The sequence below is a fragment of the Mustela putorius genome, unplaced genomic scaffold (assembly GCF_011764305.1).
Source record: "Mustela putorius furo isolate JIRA1106 unplaced genomic scaffold, ASM1176430v1.1 tig00000508_pilon_pilon_pilon, whole genome shotgun sequence".
NCBI lineage: Eukaryota > Metazoa > Chordata > Mammalia > Carnivora > Mustelidae > Mustela > Mustela putorius.
This window is the reverse complement of record NW_025421402.1, coordinates 17,988,593-18,009,229: the sequence shown is the minus strand read 5'-3', so window position 1 is coordinate 18,009,229 and position 20,637 is coordinate 17,988,593. Positions and strand designations below refer to the sequence as shown.

The window sequence follows — 20,637 nt, the reverse complement described above, 5'->3', positions numbered from 1 at the left end:
GGTATCATATGGAAATCTGGCACTACCTTAAGGAATGAAGAGCCCTGGAAAAAGCAGATATAAAATAATGTTAAAATATTAAACTTTAAAGGATAATTTAGTGTCGCTTCCAGCCATTGATGTAACATAGGAAATGAATCTATTCTTTCATCCGAAAGAACAACAACAAAAAAAGGCAAAATACTGAAAACAAAGTTTTTCAAAGTCCTGGACATCGGCCAGTGAAGGACAGTGGTCTCTGATGGAAGGAGCAGGGAACAAGGCGAGGCCTCTGCCCCAGCTTACTGCCTTCAGAGACCTCCTCGGCCACAGAGCGGAGAGAAAACACTTCATGCAGAGCTCGGAGGACCATATTTATTACTCAGAAGGTCTCCAATCGGAGGGGGAGATGGACCTTGAGAGACTGTGGACTCTGAGGAACTAACTGAGGGTTTTGGAGGGGTGGCCGTGGGGCATGGAGCACTGGGTGTGGTGCATAAACAATGAACTCTGGAACACTGAAAAGAAATCAAAAAAATAAATAAAAATTTTTTTTAAAAGTCTCCAATTATTTACAAATGTATCTGAAAAACAATCCACAGATGTTTGTCTAAATTAATGTTTGCCATTGATAAGATGATGCTACTCTCTGTAGCTAAGCATTTCAGTGACTAGTAAATAAATCAGTACACGTGATATTTATTAATACTTTAATTATCATTTATCAAACTGTAATTTGGCAGTAAAAACCACTCTTCATGGAGACATGACATGTAGATGAGCAAATCTCTCCTGACTCATTCACTTTGCCTTTCCACTTCTCCCGGAAGCTTTGTAAGAATCCATGACTTCAGTTTCTCGAGCTCGGCTCTGCTTAGCTCATGGTAAACACCCGGGAAACTGTGAAACTTCGCGTTCACTCCGAGGGACCTTAACATCGAGTTTGTCTCCTCACCCCAAGAATGAAGAACTAACTCGTCTGCGGCCCCGTGGCACTGAAATAATTCAGGGGGCACACCGTCGCTGTCCCGAAGAGCCTGAGAGCGGATACGGAAACGGAAATGTTGAAGAAATTCCCTAAAGGACATGATTCTGCGAAATCAGACGAGCAGACAAAGGGCCGCTCTACCCAAGCTTCACTATTCCAAGGGAGAAAAGAGGCGGGCGTGGTGCCGTCTGGGGCATCCAGCTGGCCGCAGGTACCACGGGAGCTACCGGTAGTCTGATGTGACCAGCAGTGACCCCACAGAGGACTGTCTCAAACGTGGGCAGAGTATTTCCTGAAGAAACCGTGGGACTCGAGCAGACACACAGGGTGGCAGGACGGAGGAAGACAGGGACAATTAAGGGAAAAACTACATTGTAGGTTTCATTCCTGTATCCTACCTGTTTCTAGAGTAGGTATGAAGTTACAGCGCTATGTACTGCATTCCTGCATTAGCCTGTTGCTATGAAACCGGCATCGGGAATGTGAGAGATTCTGTTTTGATTACATTCATGACCTAAACAAACCTCGCTATAATCACCCATATTTTTATCATGGTGTAAGGGATACATAGGTATCATACCTACGTACAGATTCTTTTTATTCTTTCGCCTTTGACGCTGAGCTTAACAATAGTCTTTCTATGGCATTTCCTGAACATTAATGACCAGCTGGAATTACTATTTAATATAACTATATTAAATAATATAATCGGGGATGGAGTCCCAACAGTGCTTTGTGCACTGATGGTTACTGCCTAATTATCAATTTCGTTTTAGTTTCAACATGTGAATATTTCATGCTTGTTTGTTTTTTTTTTGTTTTTAAAATCTGGAACTTACCTGGTAAACAGCAGATGTTTTATTCAGAAAACTAGAAAGAGCAAATACTCCTGCCACATCTTGATGATTTCTATATGCTAAGTGCATTGCCATGCACCCTCCCATAGAAAATCCTCCTAAAGGAAGCAAAAAATTCACTTATCAGAAGAAGTTGAATAAATGCGACAATAATTTAAAACAAGATACATCTGTGTCAGGCTTCCATGCATATTGTAAAATATTTGGAGACCTTTACAGAGATACAGTGCTAAAAAGAAGTATAGTCTACTTTCGAGCTCATTAAAAAAATACTTATAATGAGTAACACTGGTTCATCTAGGTCATCACTGGTAAAGAGACTTGTTAAAAGAGTTGGGGGGCACCTGGATGGCTCAGTGAGTTAAAGCCTCTGCCTTTGGCTCAGATCATGATCTCAGGGTCCTGGGATCGAGCCCCGCATAGGGCTCTCTGCTCAGCGGGGAGCCTGCTTCCTTTCCTCTCTCTCTACCCACCTCTCTGCCTACTTGTGATCTCTGTCTGTCAAATAAATAAATAAAATCTTAAAAAAGAAAGAGTTGGAATTAAACAAAGAGATCATGCTCATTGACTGAACAATTTATCATAATTCAAAATACGAGTCAGCACAAGTGTTAAACTTCTAATGTCCACTTACGTTTTGCTTATACTTGTATTATAGGAGTCCTCCCACTGCCACCAGAATTAATAACATGCACCTCTCTTACTTGCCAAGCTCCAAGCACCATGAAGAGTTACATTTCTCGTGCCTGCCTTATAAGAGATGTTTAGGTATCTTTTAGGGAAGATAATCAAAAATTTGGTGAGGGGTGCCTCACATATTATTTTGGACCCAGGATACAACGTATGAATGAAGATTACTAAGGCTTGTGAAGTTTGGATTTTTAAGAAGTATATAATATGTAAATAATGACAATGTACGATAAATATTACATCTGTGGTTTTCAACATACCAGAAAGAAAGAATAGGGCCTCAACAGCGGAAGTTCACCATGGATGAGAACCACCTGAAAGGCTCAGTGTGTTAAAGCCTCTGCCTTTGGCTTGGGTCATGATCCCAGGGTCCTGGGATCAAGCTATGCCTCGGGCTCTCTGCTCAGCACAGAGCCTGCCTCCCCCTCTCTCTCTGCCTTATGATCTCTGTCTAAAAAATAAATAAAGTCTTAAAAAAAAATTCGGTGAGCTAGTTAAAATATCTCTGATTTACAATATTGTTTTGGAAACTGACTTATGATGGTATAATTAAAACATGTACCTATACAAACTTTTTCAAAAGATTAAAAAAAATTATTCATTTAACAAACTGTTATTGTCTTTCATGTGTCTGAACACTGTGCTAGCCACCGAAGACAGGCAGACTAAAATACACAGTCCCGTGCTCCCCTCGGCAGCACACGTACTAAATACACAGACCCTTGTCCTCGCTGAGGCACCAGGGACATCACAGAATACGGAGGTAAGTGTAAGATGTGGGGGCCCAACTTCAGGCTCGAGACCTGGAATGCTACTCCCCTGCTCGAGTGAGAGCTAAAAGATGTCTTATTTACATTTTGTGAGAAATAAATATAGTAAGTAAATCACACAGCCACACACTTACGGAAATATAAAAATATACACTGGTGTGGAATCCAGATCTCCTCATTTCCAGCCTCCTGCTTTATTTCACTTAACAAAGGGTAAAGCTGAATGCTTAGAGAGACTATAAATTTAAATTTACTACAATCTCTTTTTACGGACGAAGTGAACCGAGGCCCAAGATTGGGCGACATGTTTAAGGATGGCGTCCCTAATTCTGGCTGTTAAGCTAGGACTTTTGGAATCCAGATTGTTTGTAAGAGACCTTAATGTACTCTCCACTGTCCTCTAGTATTTACTCAAATAGAACTGCTTTTAAATTTTGTTTTTATATTTTATTTATTTAATAACGTCTAATAATATTATCGGGCAGGGCAATAATATTATTTTGGACCCAGGATACAACGTATGAGTGAAGATTACTAAGGCTTGTGAAGTTTGGATTTTTAAGAAGTATATCATATGTAAATAATGACAATGTACGATAAATATTACATCTGTGGTTTTCAACATACCAGAAAGAAAGAATAGGGCCTCAACAGCAGAAGTTCACCATGATGAGAACCACCTGAAAGGCTCTTTCAAAATAACCCCCCACTCCAGCCACAGATGCAGATACGCCTGAGAGATCATGATGGGCTTGGCAGGGGACAAGGCAGCACACACACCTTAGAATTGAGTGTGAAAGTTGCATATATGCATCAGATTCCCAAAAAGGTTAAAAACCACTGGACTGCATTACCTGTGCATGTATTTATTTGAGAGAGAGAGAGAGAGAGAGAGAATGAAAGAACAAGAGAGAGCAACAGCGAGCACAATTTGGGGGGGAGGGAGAGGCAGAGGGAGAAGCAGACACCCCACTGCGCAGAGAGCCTGATGCGGGGCTCAATCCAAGGACCCTGGGATCATGACCTGAGCCGAAGGCAGAGGCTTAACCCACTGAGCCACCCAGGGGCCCCAGGGTTTCCACAAAGTTTTTTAAACCTATTATATACAAATGCTTAACAATCACTTGTCAACGTCAAACAGCAAGGACTTTCAAAGTTTAGAGCTATTGCAAAGATAGAAGTCTACTTTCAGTTTAAGGTGAAGAATCCGTATCTCCCAGGATATGGCCGCCGACTGCCCTCAAGCTCACAGAACCAATCCTAGCAAACGATTACCTCCTTCATCGCTTCAGATCTCCCCTCTTTTTCCAAGTTACTTACACAATGAATTCCAGGTTGCTTATAAGCAAACACACTGTTCACAATAAAACTACAGCTTTAACACGAGGGGGAAAATGGGAGGGAGGGAGAGATGGGGTTCCTGGTAGAATGAGAGGTAAAGACCGAAGGAGAGAGAGACATAACATGGAGAGGCAGCAGCGATGATGGGTGCTTCTGGTCTTCCAACTGCTTCCTTGGAGCAAGGCCACATGCTTTAACAGAAGGAATCATGCCAAATCCTACTAGAAACTTCTACTGGCATTGAATTCCTGGGTGGAATTTATCAAGGAGATCTTTATTAAACATCAAACTCAAAATCAGACATCGTACAGACCGCCTCTTCTGCTCCGGACTTTTATGTAAGTCTGGGACATAAAGCCTTAGCATTTAGTAGTCTACAAGGTTCATGGGAAGAGGGATTTTTGTCTTAGTCACTGATGTCCCCTCCCTATGCTTAGAACAAGTGCCTGGCACATAGCAGGCATCTAGTAAGTATCTCATCAAATAAATGAATAAATATAAGTTGTGGTTCTATAAAATTATATCTAAAAGGGGGCAAATTTGTATCATCAGGGAATGTGGCTCTTTGGCGATCTGACTGGCAAAAAAGTAAAGCTTAGAAAAAAGCAGGAGTGAATGGTTATTGTCCCCCAGCCCGATTTCTAAATCTGGCTCCTTAAAATTAAAGGTTCTTAGACTCAGCGCCAGACCCTCTAACACAATCTCAAAGTACAAAAGCTCTTCTACCTACACATCAAACGTAGGAGAATCAGAGTCTTAGAAAAATACCAATGGCTGCAAGGCAGACGATTCAGGATTAGGTATAATGGGGAAGAACAGAAAGTGAAAATATGGTCAAGATTTAAAAGAAACCATATGTTATAGATTCTAAGGCTATAGGAACCAAGGTTTTATTTTTTGGAGAAATTCAAGAGCTTGAATTATATTTTTGCCAAATGTACCTAAGGAATATATTAACTATGACCAGTGTGACTAAGGAACTACATGTTTAATTTTATTTAATTTCAGTGAGTTCAAATTTAAGCCTAAATAGTCACATGTGCTAAGGACTATCATAGCGGACGATGAAGTTTCAGGTAATCTAAGCTGCATCAATGATTGAAAAAAACTTCACAAATCATAATTGGAGCAAAAAGAAAACATTTCATAAAGAGATGTTGAGAGTAGGATCATTAAATGTGATCTTTTAATATGACAGATATTTAAAAATCATAAGATAAAAGGTGTATGAAACAGATGAGTAAGCAAAAACAACTTACAGTTATTTTAAAATCATCCATACTGGGAAAATTTTACAGATTAAATTTCCCCCTCCACCATTTCATTCTTACTGACCAGGGTAACCTAATCACTTTGTGTGGTTTCAGAGCCCCTTGAATGAAACCAGTCTAACAAGAACAAGACCAAAGGTAAGAAAACATTTCCCACATTTGAGACGTCATTATGAACAGATATGAGTGCGTCCTGCAGATACTGAACCTCAGGTTCGATACTCATAATTCACAGTGAAAATAAATGTACTCACTAAATCTTATTATTTAAAGATTTACTCTAAGCCCCTTATCCAATTATAATCTTGTGAGGTAATCTGCTATTTCTCACCAGTCATCTTTGACAATTCAATCACCTTTAGCATCACAACTTATTATGAAAAGGGACTTTGTGTATTTTTTTCTAATAGAAGGAAATTTAACACAAAAGACTAGTTATTTGAATTCAATTTCCATCTAAATGTCTAAAATGCAATATAAAATATACTGTTCAATAAGTAAATACCAAATAGTAAACTCATTGTAGGTAATGGTTACAATGTATATTTATAGTTGCTGGCAAAGTATTAAAACGTCAAGAGTTAACATTTCAACATACATTTAAGATTAACAAGCTGAATAAAACATGTTAAAAAATAATAAACCTAGTTTTTATGAACTCTTTAAATAAAATAAAACAGAAACAATGTATTTAAAAAAAAAAAAAACTATCCTGGGAAAACTAATCTATCTGAAAACAAAATCCAGAGGAAAAAAAATACTTACAAATTCAAGTTTACCATCAATTAAACAGAACTTTTAGCATGTAATAAAATCTACCCTCCCTTCAAATTTCAACAATTCTTCCATTTAACTTATATATTATAGTTATTCAGACTAAACTGTGTGAAAGTCTCAAAAGGTTTGGGAATATCTATTTGTCTATTTTCTCTGCTATTTACAGGGTAAACAAAATACTTATCATCTTCCAAAAAAAGCTGTTGAAACAGGACTTCCAAGACCTTAAAGTTCTAATTGTTGTTAAAGAAACACAAGTTGTTTAATGAAGATATATATACATATATATATATATGAAAAGAAAGTAGGAGTCTGCTATCATTTCTCAAGTTTTAGCTCAAGAAAGAGCTAAAAGTTTCAAAAGAAACTTGTGTAAGGTCAGGACGAAGGGAGACGGGAAATTTTGGTGCTCATCTTCATCTTGGTCATTGCAATTGTCCCTTCATCTTTATTTTAAATATTATAAAATTAATACACTGATATATATCCAGTGTATAAAGTGTTTACACCATACAGGCAGAAATAAATGAGTCATCCAAAATTGCACTACTCATACATAATTCTGACATATTTTTAAAGTTAATTTTAATAGTTAAACACTCAATATATAATTTTTATACCTTACTTTTTCTTTCATATTATACTGACTTAAGTCTTTCAACAGAATTAAAAAAAAAACATAACTTTATTCCTTGAACACACACTCATAATGTTCATTCTATGTGTACATAAGGTATTTAATAATTACATAATATTCAATTGTATTAATAGACCATAATTCCCTTAACCATTTCTCTCATGATGGGTATTTAGAACATCCACATAAATTACTCAGGTGTTAATTCCAGGATTACTTGATTCTCCCTGCTTCAAAATTCTGACAGTATGTTCATATTATCAAAATTCTTGTAATCTGGTTATTTCATTAGTCAGATTCCAGATGTCCTAGATCAAAGTTAAACCCTAAATTTTATCAGCTTTGTCTTAACAAATTGTCACCACCTAGTGGCCAAAAAGGGAATCCCATCCTGGTACAAGGGTGATGAAGTCAAAGGATCTGGGTTCTAGTCCCAACTAGATTTTATGTTAGCTAGAATCTCTTTGGATTTTAGGTTTTTTTTTGTTGTTGTTGTTTTGTTTTGTTTTTAAATATCAGAAATGAGAATAATAATTTCCTGTTTTACCTGTCACAAGGCTCAAAAGAGATACTGTGCATGAAAACAACCTTATAATTTAAACACTATCTGAAAATAAAACAATGTGTATAATAATGGCAAATTAAAAACTGTCAAGTGTAAAATAAATGTGAACTATTTTAGTACTATTACTACTATATGTACTTTTAAAGCACAGCAGTACACATGGGAAAAATTATACACCTTTCTTCATTTTGATTTCTCACATTATACAGAAACATCCAAGAAGGAAAGGAGTTTCAGCGCTGATATTAACGGAGAGGCAGAATGTAGTACCATGAATTTGCTTACATTCTGCACAATGGACACTCCCCACGTTAATAAAACAAGAAGACAGAATAAAATAACATTATTAATAATTTTCTCAGGCTACAAGATTTGAACCAACTGATTTATTATAATAACTATATTAGCAACAATCAGAAACCGATTTAAAGGCACTATTTTACTGCTCATTTCCCCTAACTTTTATCACATCCTCTGTAGAATCATGAGTGGTACAAATACATAAAATTAAATCAATAAGCTTTCTTATGCCCGATAGTCTTAATGTACAGAGTGAGGATTCACTAATGTCTCCAAGAACACATTGGTGTTCCTGGACCATCTCCTCTCTCTGACCCCAGCACTAGGACAGTTAGTAAACTTTTTGTCTAGTTCTTCCTATTTAGCCAAAGTTAATTTATTTTTTCCATTAAGAAAGCAATAGAGTTCCACTGATGACTAGAAAATCAATATTTGTTCTCACAGGTAATGCCTGCAGTGGACTATCCTGTCCTTCAGTAAAAACCTTATTCTTCTTTGTGTTCCCTAAATCTGCAAACAGTGGGTGTGTTAATCACTGTCATTCTCTTGGACCTACTGCATTTGCCTCCTAGCTATGCTCCAGGCTTCAGACCGGCCTGCCCACCACCACACCACCACGTTGCCAGCATAAGCTTTCTGAAATGCACATTCCATCACAGCGTTCTCTGCATCTAATTCAATAATCCTTGGGGACTGGAGTGCATACTAAACTAGTATATCCTGAGAGATTCTAACATGCCCGTGCCCTTCCTTTCTTCCATGAATGTGCTTCCCTCTTTGTTTACCAGTCGTATTCTTATGCATTCTTTAAAACTCAGCTCTTGAGTCCTCTCTTCTAAGAAACAGTCCCTAACTCTCCCAAAGATCATCTGTTTTTCCTGACTGCTCACAATGCACCTTGTAACACACTTTCACAATACATCGCATTAGAACACTTTACTTCTGCATCTCCCTCATTAGGGCTGTACAATTTTTGAAGTTTTCTTGGTATTCCAAGACTTAACATTTTTATTAACAATTTGGAGATCAAATTTAGTATGAGAAGTACCATCTTTGACCTGATCAAGCCAGGTACACTATCCAAAAGCAGTTTGGCAAACATAAATTATTAAAACAACTGTTTTTAAAACTAAGTTTTAAAATAAAAAGAAAAAAACACTCATCAAAATAAAACCACAGACAATGGATAGGCTCCCACCTACTCAAATATAGAGAATAGTGTTGCTTTACAAAGCTACATCGGTTGCAGATATAATCTTAAAGTTAAGGGTTCCATGAGCATATACTGTATGATATTAAACCAGAAATTTTATCCCATAGTAAACAAAATCAATAAGGATAACAATTTTTGTACCTATTATCTCCATGTTTTTCCTTTCTGATCCTAAAATTCTCTAGTTTTTCCTTTTACAATTTTTTTTAAAATTTTATTTATATATTTGACAAAGATCACAAGTAGGCAGAGAGGCAGGCAGAGAGAGAGGAGGAAGCAGGGTCCTTACTGAGCAGAGAGCCCGATGCGGGACTTGATCCCAAGACCCCGGGATCATGACCTGAGCCGAAGGCAGAGGCTTTAACCCACTGAGCCACCCAGGCGCCCCTCCTTTTACAATTTTTTAAAAAACCCAACATTACTGTGGTGCATATGTGTGTGTGTAATAAAAATTGTTCAGAATCTCAAGCGCATTTTTCTTTGACTTCCCATTGAATCCCTCCTTCATTAACATGTCACGAATAGCACTTAAATCTTACTTCACTTAAAATGTACCATAATAGACACATAAAAGTATAAAAACCAGTAGAAAAATATTAAGCAGTAACTTCTGTTTAAGTAATCTATGAAAAAGAAAGGGAAACACAGCATGTCCACCACTGAGCAAAATGAAGACAGCTGGTGAGGAAGGAGCAGTGAGCTCCCTGAGTCTCCCGGGGGCAGACCTAACCCAGTAGGGCCTTTCCGCTGTTTGGAGTGACCCTGGCATAAGGGTAAAAAGATTATTTAATTACAGCAAGAAACGTGTCTCAACATTATGTGCCAGACACGTTTCTAAGATGGTAGGAGTTGACTAGTTCAATCATCACAACTCTGTAAGAGAACTACTATTATTGTCATCCAAGCACAGAGGCTAAGGGGATTCTGTACCTACAAAGTCCTGAGTCTAGGGTTGCAAACCTGCAGGCCGAGTCCAGAGCCCAAGCTCTTGCTCGTGGTATACCGCCATCAGCGGCAATTATGATTCACACAACGCGGGGATGCACATACACACACTTGGACACAGCAGTGACACCGCTTCTTGTGCCCCATTTTCAAATAGATGGGTAGTTCGGTTAGGTCCATAAGACAAGCAAATAACAACCACAGCAAAAAGATCTCCATAGGATTAGAATGGTACTTCCTCTCTGCATTAAGAGTTAACCCACGTGGGGCGCCTGGGTGGCTCAATGGTTTAAAGCCTCTGCCTTCGGCTCAGGTCAGGATCCCAGGGTCCTGGGATCAAGCCCCGCATCGGGCTCTCTGCTCAGCAGGGAGCCTGCTTCCCCCCCACCCAATCCCTGCCTCTCTGCCTACTTGTGATCTCTGTCTGTCAAATAAGTAAATAAAATCTTAAAAAAAAAAAGAGTTAACACACATAAAGAATCCTAGACACAAAAAATGAGTTAATAACCAATATAAACATGTTATATATATATATATATATATATAGTTATGATAATATATGATAATATACCATAAGTTTTATATAGATAACTATATGTGATATATAGTTATATTAATAACTAATATAAACATAACTAATGTTTTGTCATAGTGTAAGAGGTCAAGGGTCATGTGAATTTGGGGGACGTGTTTAATGCTATGCAACCATTCCTGAAGATTTATGTTGACTAGTGAAATGACGAACAATACAGGGAACAAGAACAAACTGTCTTGCATCTGCACATTTGTGTCTCTTTCACATCTCAAAGTAGGAAAGAGGCTTTTTTATAAAAGGTAATCAGCTCAACTCACAAATTAAAAAAAAATAAAATATCTTTTTTTCTTTCCCAGCTTTTTATAAAATAAAAATAAAATGTGTAATATTCACAAAATAATGTGTAAATATTTCAATATGGCTTTACCATAAATTTCAAGTTTTATCATTTTATAATGTAATCATCTACAAAGCTTTCAAAAATAAATATTGTTGTTATAAAGTCAATGGAGTTCTGAGAAAATACTGACTATATTACTGATCGCTTTATAAACAAGACTATTTTCTAATAAAGTTCTCTTGGTACTTGAGAAAATAACTAATAGTTCCATGACATGGTAAAAAGAAAGCAAAATAAATTCCAGATGAATCAAAGAATTACATGTACAAAAAAATCACATTATAGAAAACCAGGAGAAAATTTGAGTATTTACCAAGTTCTAGAGATTTTCTTAAACTGAGACCTTACTTGGAAAAGAAAAATCTTAAGAGCAAAGAATAACAGACAACTAAGAAAAACTTTCCTGTGTAAAAATATAACAAACAAAATTAGAAGGAAAATAACAAAGTAATCACAAATTAATTGCCTTATTTTTAGCAAATTTTTTTTCAAGACAATATTATCAATGAGGATATAATAAGACGGACATTCTAATAGGGGTGGGAGAAGTATCAATACGTACAATTTTTTCGTGAAAGGAATTTGACAACATGTATTAGAAGTTTTATACTGCCTCTCAACTCAATGACTAGTTTAGTACTTCAGTAATTTACAAAGGAAGTTTAATAATTTACCCAAATCTTGTCTATACAGGATCCCAATGTGCTTTTAATGTTATTTAGAATATGACAGAGATAGCTAATTTGCTTTATATTTTCATCACTAAATACAACTTGCTATAAATTGAATAGTTATATTTGAAAATAAAACTCCTTCATCAAAATATGTCCTGTACCATCTACATCCTATCCAACTAATCTCATTTTCCTATGTATTACAGAAATAGAGATTTAAATAGCTTAAGTATTTAGTATTTTATTTTATATTTGTATTTATTATAAAATATTTGTATTTTAATATTTCTTTTACCGAAAAAGTAAAGGGCATTAAGTAGAATAAACAATTTATGTAAAGGTACTTTATATCTCCTTGGAAACAGAAATTGCTGAAGGTATTGTTTTGTTTTGTTTTGTTTTTAAAGATTTTATTTTTTTATTTATTTGACAGACAGAGATCACAAGTAGGCAGAGAGGCAGGCAGAGAGAGAGGAAAGGAAGCAGGCTCCCTACTGAGCAGAGAGCCCGATGCGATGCCAGGCTGGATCCCAGGACCCTGGGATCATGACCAGAGCGGAAGGCAGAGGCTTAAACCCACTGAGCCACCCGGGCGCCCCTGCAGGTATGTTTAACAGGAATTTACAAACACCCTACTCCTCTGATACTAACCCTGAAGAGTTTACTTTTCATGAATTTGATATTTTGACAGCATATGCTACCTTAATCATGGCAATAGTTTAAACATATTTATAAAACTTAAGCTAACTAAAATATTTTGAAAACCAAAATGAATAATCTCTTAATTGAAAATTAAGCATGGAATTCTCAAATTATGCTATTATCAGAAAGAAAATAAAGTTTCATGAGCTGTCGTTTAATATTTTTGAAACCCTTACTATGTAAACTCTATTTGAAACTATAAACAGGTCAAATGATATACAAGTGTCTCTAAATAATATTTCAAGTAAAGTTTAATGTATAAGAATAGAGCAAATTGAAAGAAATTTAAATCACCAACATTTAGCGGTCTTACCTACTAATATTCTACTCTTCTTGATGCCACTTTTTACTTCATCATCGATCAAATCTGTAAGCACTTGACACATTACATTGATTGACTCAAGGTGTTCTGGGCAGTCATTAGATATTTTAAATCTGTCAAACCATACATTGGAGATTCCTCCTTTCATAGGAGTATATGGCCTGTTTAAAACCAAAACGAACAAAATAAAAAAAGGAGAAGAAAATGAAGGGAAAGGGGATGTTATTAAAATGAATGTTTCAATTTCTAAAACACTGATGCGTTGAATAATTTCAATCTCCTCCAAGTTCTATCAGTTAAAGAGTTCATACTGAAAGCAGCCTCTTGCACACTGAATTAACTTGCCTGTACTTACACAGATCCCATTACCATTTCCTACTGCCGACTCAGAATCCTTCCCTATTCACCCCATCTTTTCGGATTCATAAATTCTCCAGAGAATTTCCACGAAAAAAGGAATTATAGATGTAACATATAATTATAATTATATAATTAATATATATAGGGTGCATGTGTTTTATTTATTTTTTTTTTCCTGCTCGATTTGATCAGGTCTACCTTTTTTTTTTTTTTAAATTTGTTTTGATTTTTTTAGCCCCTTCACCCTCTTTAATGTAAGATCAATATTTTAGTATTCATAACTAACTGAATAATGTTTAATATCTCAAGAGTGGGAAAAAATGATTCACCACGATGTTTTTAAAAGGTGGTTAATTTGTAGCACTTAAGTATGGAAATATGAGTTGATAATTTAAGAGCTTTCTTAATCACATCCAGATCATCCTTAGAATGAGGCCTCAATTTTTTTTCTTAAGAACTTTTTTTTTTTTTTTTTTTTGGTCTTCTTAGGAACCTTCCAATTTTAGCATATGTGCTGCCGAAGCGAGCACTCTTCTTAGGAACCTTCAAATGAGAATTTAATGGGGTACAAATAATCTTTGGAAGCACTCATCAAACAGCTCTTCCATACTGTTTGCATCACTGGGGTCTCAAACTGGGTGCCTTATTAGACTTAGATTTTATGTGATCAGATGCTCTGAACTGGGTGCTCTGTTGAACAAGACTGATCTTACAAGATGCTTTATATCTACGTATGAGGTGAAATGGTTATAGTATCAGTGACTCTTAACCCATTCGTTGCCTGTTCCTACTCTGGAAAGCTCTGATAGTAAGTATGTGTCTGTGGCAAGGTATTCAAAATGTTCTGTTTTAACCAATTATAATGGGCTTAAGCGTTCCTGTGTTTATACCCTATGTCAGTAAAGGTAAATGAAGGGGAACAAAAACAATCTTAGACTTTCCCATAAGCAAACACAGAAGTACAGCAAGACACAGAAGATAAACATGGAGAACAAAGGTTTTCCAAAGATGAGGGAGAGGAGGGTTCAATCAAAGAAACTGTTTTCCACGTGGCAAAGTGTGTTTTCCCCTTATGTGACAGTGAAAACAGGATTACGTCCAATGCAAAAAAGACCTAGAAAACACAACCAGTGCTAAAAGCACCTATCATAATTTCAAAGAAATCTAAACCAATGATGACCACAGATGCAGAATACCTCCTGTATTTCCTACTCTGACCAAATCAGAGCTGGATGTATTCTCTCACCATCCAAAGTCAGTGAAATAGGAGTACGAAATGTACAGATAGAAGGGGGAAAAAAGGGCTGAAAAACATCAAGTGAGATCTCAGAGTGCCTCCCTATACATGCTCTAGTGAGAAACATGTTTCCTGGGGAAAGACTAAGTGGAACTTCTGCAAACCCAAAGAGCTAGAAGTAGTCAATTCCTACTTTCTCAACCACTGTTATCAAAGGGGACTCCACATTCTGTGCAGATCTGCCCTTGAGCAGCATCCACTCTAGGGGACCAAATGGGTAGTACAGGAGAGAGCGGAACTAATTTTTCCGTATTGATCATACCACTCCAAAATAAATGGACTTTTTGTGCCTGGAAATCAACAGGATTATATTTGGACAGTTTCTTGGAGAAACTGAAAGCAGAGCTCATGTACAGAGGATCTTGTTTATTTACTAAAATAGAAGAATGTTATCAATATTAATTTGCAGCACCTTTCTAAAATTGGAATGCATATTTGAATAGCCCCTATAAAATAGCACATAAAAACAAATTTTCTTCTGGCTTATGAAGATCTATGGTATTTCGCAAAGACGGGACATTCTATGTGTGTGCTGTCGTGATGTTTTCCGGGGAATGTGATTCTGCGCACCACTCCTCTCCATTGCTCCTCTCTTCTCCTACTGCTCCCCCCATCCTGCCTTTCACACTAGGTAAACCATGTTTACCATCTGGAATATATCCTTGCATTTTTTTTTTTGCATATACATTAGAACATGCATCTTTATAGGATTTTTTTTTTTTTTAGAGCACTATTTCCTTTTCAAAAATGAGATCGCCTATTTGCTTCCCCTTTGTGCATCATGCTTTTCCCCCTTCATGCTAACTTATGGGTGTCCTTCCTGATAGTTTGAACCCATCCTTTTAAATGACTATATAATACCATAAGATAAATATGTTCCACAGTTTCATCAGCCATTCCCCAAATAATGGGCATTTATTTGGTACACAGGTTTGAACCACTAAGAACAGTTCTGCGTTAAACATATTTGCATACATGTTTTTATGTACTGGGACTTTGAGTCCTATGAACAGTCCAAGAAACAGGACTACTGGATTGAAAGATATTAATTTTTATCTTAGCAGATGTGTTAAAGTTGTTACCATTAAGATTATAAAAAAATCACTTTTGTGCAAGAAAAGAGAACATCCTTTTGTCCACAGCCCTTAGAGCAATAGGTGCTAACATCCCTTAAAATACTAGCATTTAGGGGTAGCTGGGTGGCTCAGTGGGTTAAAGCCTCTGCCTTTGGCTCGGGTCATGATCCCAGGGTCCTGGGATCGAGCCCCACATCAGGTTCTATGCTCAATGGGGAGCCTGCTTCCTCCTCTCTCTGCCGGCCTCTCTGCCTACTTGTGATCTCTGTCTATCAAATAAATAAATAAAATCTTAAAAAAAAATACTAGCATTTCAGGGTATCAACTATAGTTTTAAGTCAACTTTCTGGAAGTATAATTTACACACATAAAAGTAAACACTTAACTATATCAGTCCAAGATCTGACAATATAATCATCTCCACAATGATACGGAATATTACCTTTACTTCACAAAATTCCATCCTGCCCCTTTGCCAGCAATTCCCATGTACTGCCCCAGGCAACCATAGAGTGATTCCTATCACTCCAGATGAGTGTTTCCTGTTCTAGAACTCTACATAAATGGAATTACCTATTTGTATCATTTGTTATTTTTGTCTATTGTGGTTTTGCTTTTCCTATTAGTTTAGGAGAGCTCTTGGTCTATAACTGACACTTAAATAGTTGTCATTTGTATTTCAAGTATTTTTTAACATCATTTTTACATACTGACATTACATATTTACGGTGTCTTTTGAAAAAAAAAAACAGATTAAAGACACCGCATTTGATAGAATCTTTCCTTAAAAAGCAACTAAAATTTCTAGGTCTCCTGATTTAAGAGGCTCTTCCTAATCCATTCATTTTCACACATGGAGCTCAAAAATTTCTAAGATTTTTGTTTTCATTTTTAGATTAAAGTTGTGAAATTCCCTGGAATTTATTCCATACATGAAGTGTCATAGGGTTCAACTTTTTTCTCCCATATGGATATTCAATTGTGTCCATACTATTACTACTAAAAGGAAAAAAAAATATTCCACATAGGTGAAATTCCATCTTTGCCGTATATTTAATTTCATAGTTCTGAATTATCTAGTTTCTCTCAACCTAGATTCTGTGAAATAATGAAGCCCTGATGCCCAACACATACACTACTTACAATAAATGCACTTCTTTCCAGTGCCTCTAGAATGGTACTCATTCTATGTTATCCTTGTGGAAATCAAGAAAACAGTAAGTGAAATCACATCCTGAGCTGTGCTTCATTTTCAGGTGAAGAACTCTGGTTGAGAAAGGTTCTATTTTGTTCTACTGAAGTATTTCTCTATCCTTGTGTTAGGATCATACAGACTGTATTGAAGTAGCTTCAGAGTGTACTGTTAGGTTGAGTAATGTTAGTTTCTTTCTCCCGACCGTCATCAAGACCAGTGTCTTTTTTTGACTCGTCCTGCCTATTCTTAAGCATCCACTCATTTTTATCTAAGAAATTAACTGCATATTTAAAAATAATTTCGAAAAATTCTCCTTATAAGTCCTTGTGGAGTTTTAACTAATATTGACTAATTTAACTAATAAATAATTAAGAAATTAAATAAATAATAATTTAAATAATAATTAACTAATAAATAATTGTCTGGAAATTAACATTTTATGACAAAAAATTGTAAGGAGGAGAGATTTTTGCAGACTGAGCTCTTCCTAAGATCTGTCACATTATCTTTTGGGGCTTCTCTTGTATTATTTTCCAGGCTTTCAAGGAGTGCAGAGATGATAAAATTCTGCATCAGATTTCTACCAGGACTCCACAGAACCCACTTTCTCCCTCATTCCTGCAGGCCTTCTGACCTCAGAAGCTGCTTGGCTCAAGAGAGGTAAATAAATTGGAATCAGAAGGGGAGAGAACACAGAGAGCATTCAAGCCACCCATCTCCCAGAATCCCTTTCTCAGGATTAACTTTCTTAAAGTACTCTGAAAATGAAAGCAGGTGCTTTCCACTAGTATTAATGTCAGTGTCAGACAAAATGAAATCCGAAAGTACATTCAATTGGTCATTGGAATCACAATGTTCTGAATGAAAACTGCATATATAACACTCACTTTAAAGCCTGAATTAGACTGTTACTTTTTTTAATTATTTCTACTTTCCTCTTGATTTTATTTTGCTATTTCTCTAAGTATTTATTTGTCTGTCTAAACACTTAAGTAAGGATGATATCATAGGCTAAAATCTGAATCATTCTGGGAACTCAGCCATTAATAGAAAAAAATGACACTCACTTAACTTTTTGTCTTTGACAGTGCCTTACTTAATCAGACACTTACGCTCTGATGCACTCCCGATGTAAATTTCACGAATATGAGTTTTTTGTTCTCTCAATCTTCTAAGAGAATTACATTTTGTTCAAAAGAGATAGTTGGGAAAATTTAATAAGACAAAGAAAATTAGAACTTTTGTGTTAAGAAAATATAATCAAGAATGCAGAATTCTCTTAATACGTTAGAATAACCTTTAAAGAAGGCATAAAAATAAGGCTGTTTTTTAAAACAGCTAAACAAACTGGCCCATATGTTATACTCATTCACCTTTTCCCTCAAATAAATCACTTTATTAGCTAGTATAAAACAGCTCAGACATTACCACAATAAATAAATATGCTTGGCAAAGAACATCTGTGTGGCTCCTAAGTCAATCAATCAATCAAACACACTGGTAAAATATTAAGCTGGAATAAAATGTCCGAAGCTAAAAAACAAAAAAAAAGAGTTGACATTCAGTTTGATACCAAGTTCTGTTTTGATCTGTGTTCTTTAAAAGTTGTAAAATCAAAAGGTCATTCATAACCTTTACGATAGCATCACATGGCTTCAATCTTCCTCTGTGTCACTTCATAGAACTTCCCCAGCAATCACCAGGTCCAGGCACATTTCCCTCTTGTTTTCCTTCAAACAGGATGGTCTCATTATTGATCTAGGGGGTTTGCATCTGATACCCTCTCTATCTGGAATGCTCTGTGCCACACTTCTGCATGGTAGGGCTTGCACGGATCATTTAGGTCTCAGCTCAAATAGGGTAACAGAATATCCTATTTAAGTGTGTGTGTGTGTGTGTGTGTGTGTGGAGGGGAAATACACTTTAAATTGTTGGTTCAAAGAAGTGTATTCCATTATCCTATTTACCTGCTGTAACAATTTATTACTATTTGAAATGAATATATTAGTTGCTCTTATATTTTCCACTTATCTTTTCCACAGCAATACACTCAGTGCCAAGAGAAAGTATTTGTTGAATGATCAATGTCAATAATCATTTGTGTCACTGGGAGTAATTTGGGTCAGCTGGAAATTAGAGAATATCTAATATTGGTCTATTTTGCTCTGATTATCTTTTGACTTTGTATAAAATCCATATTGTGATTTCTAGGAAAAGGTCAAATTTTTCTTTTGTTGCTTAAAAAAATATATTTATAAGTTCTTACACACTAATAGGCATTTAAGTGTGCTCTTTAAAATAAATACCAAAGAAGTAAAACTATTTCTTCAAAAGAGCTGTTTCTAATAGATTCCTTACCAGTGAAGTGTACTTAAAATACAGATCTACTGGTATCAGGAAAGCGATCTCCCAATATTGTGCTTCAGATAGAACTCAAATTTCAAGTGACAGAGCAAAAATGAATCCATTATTATCTGCACCTAAATCAAAAATACCTAACCCTGTTCTGGAATACATTTAATAAAAAATATAAACATACACTTCACTGGAAAAATAGTAATAAAAAAGTAGAGGAACTATGCAAATCTTATTACTGTTAAATCTTTCAAAACACCAAGAGCAATTTATATCATCATATAAGTTATTAATTGGCTTGTTAAAAAATTGCTATTATTTTTAAAATGGAAATTCTAATAGTAAGTCCAAACCAAGAAAACCTCTAATTACAAATACAACTAAAGTATGCTTTAGAAACAGAAATTTTTATTGAGCACTTCAATTAAATAGTCCAAATTAACAATGAAAAAAATGAGGCAATATTTTCCATTTAAATCAACACGGCAAGTTTATTGCTGACTTTTACTTAATATGCCCCAACTTAGCTGATTAAAAACATCTATTAAATAGGGTTGAGGAAAAGGAATACCTTATAGTCAAATGGCAATTTACAATTTAATCAAAACATACTGACATGCTGTAATAGACCACAACTTGGTAAATATAATAGACTACTGTTCTCCTTTTAAGTTCTTTAAAATATGTATGACTACTGAAAACAAAAATCATAACTGTGTCTTGATAGAGTTTTCAATGTATGTAAATGAAATACATATGACAAGCATAATGGATTGGGGAGGAGATAAAGGAACCTATATGGTTGTATGTTTCCTACATTTCATGTCAAGTAAAAATCTAACTAGGTGAAAGGTTTGATATGGATCTTGTAATCCCTAGAACTAGAAGAAAAAAAAATAGATAGGTGAATGGAATATTAACAAAATCCAAATTATCCATAAAGAAGATGGCACAGGGAGAAAGAGGAACAAAAAGCTGTAGACTTAAAGTTAAACAACATCACTAATTACATTAAATGTAAATGGTCTAAACAAAACACTTAAAAGAAACTAACACATCAGTTAAAGTGAAAAAAACAAAGCTCAGATACATGATGTCTGTAAGAAACCCACTTTAAATATGACATAGATTGGCTAAAAGTAAAAAGATAAAAAAAAGACATACTATACTACTATTTGTTGTATGTAAGAATGCATTTAATTTTAGTATCTTGTTCTTGCATTCTGCTATCTTCCTAAAGTCACTTATTTCTAGTAGTTATTTAGTAGATTCCTTATTTTCTTTGTGTAAACAGTCATATCATCTGGGACTAATGGCACTGTTACTTTCTCCTCTTCAACGTTATTCTCTTTATTTCATTGTCTAGCCTTATTGCACTTGTCTGAACT

At 35.7% G+C, this 20,637-nt stretch overlaps 1 protein-coding gene across 1 annotated transcript in view; it reads right to left on the bottom strand.

Moving 5' to 3' along the window:
* Nucleotides 1-675: 675 nt before the first annotated feature.
* LYPLAL1 (lysophospholipase like 1) overlaps nucleotides 676-20,637 on the bottom strand; it is a 35,263-nt gene continuing 15,301 nt past the window's right edge. Inside the window, exons 3-5 of the mRNA XM_004751460.3 lie at nucleotides 12,958-13,127; nucleotides 1,807-1,922; nucleotides 676-1,016 (exon numbers count right to left, since the gene is read on the bottom strand). Coding sequence (XP_004751517.1) covers nucleotides 777-1,016; nucleotides 1,807-1,922; nucleotides 12,958-13,127 — 526 coding nt within the window. The 3' untranslated portion in view covers nucleotides 676-776. The remainder of the gene's footprint in view (nucleotides 1,017-1,806; nucleotides 1,923-12,957; nucleotides 13,128-20,637) is intronic.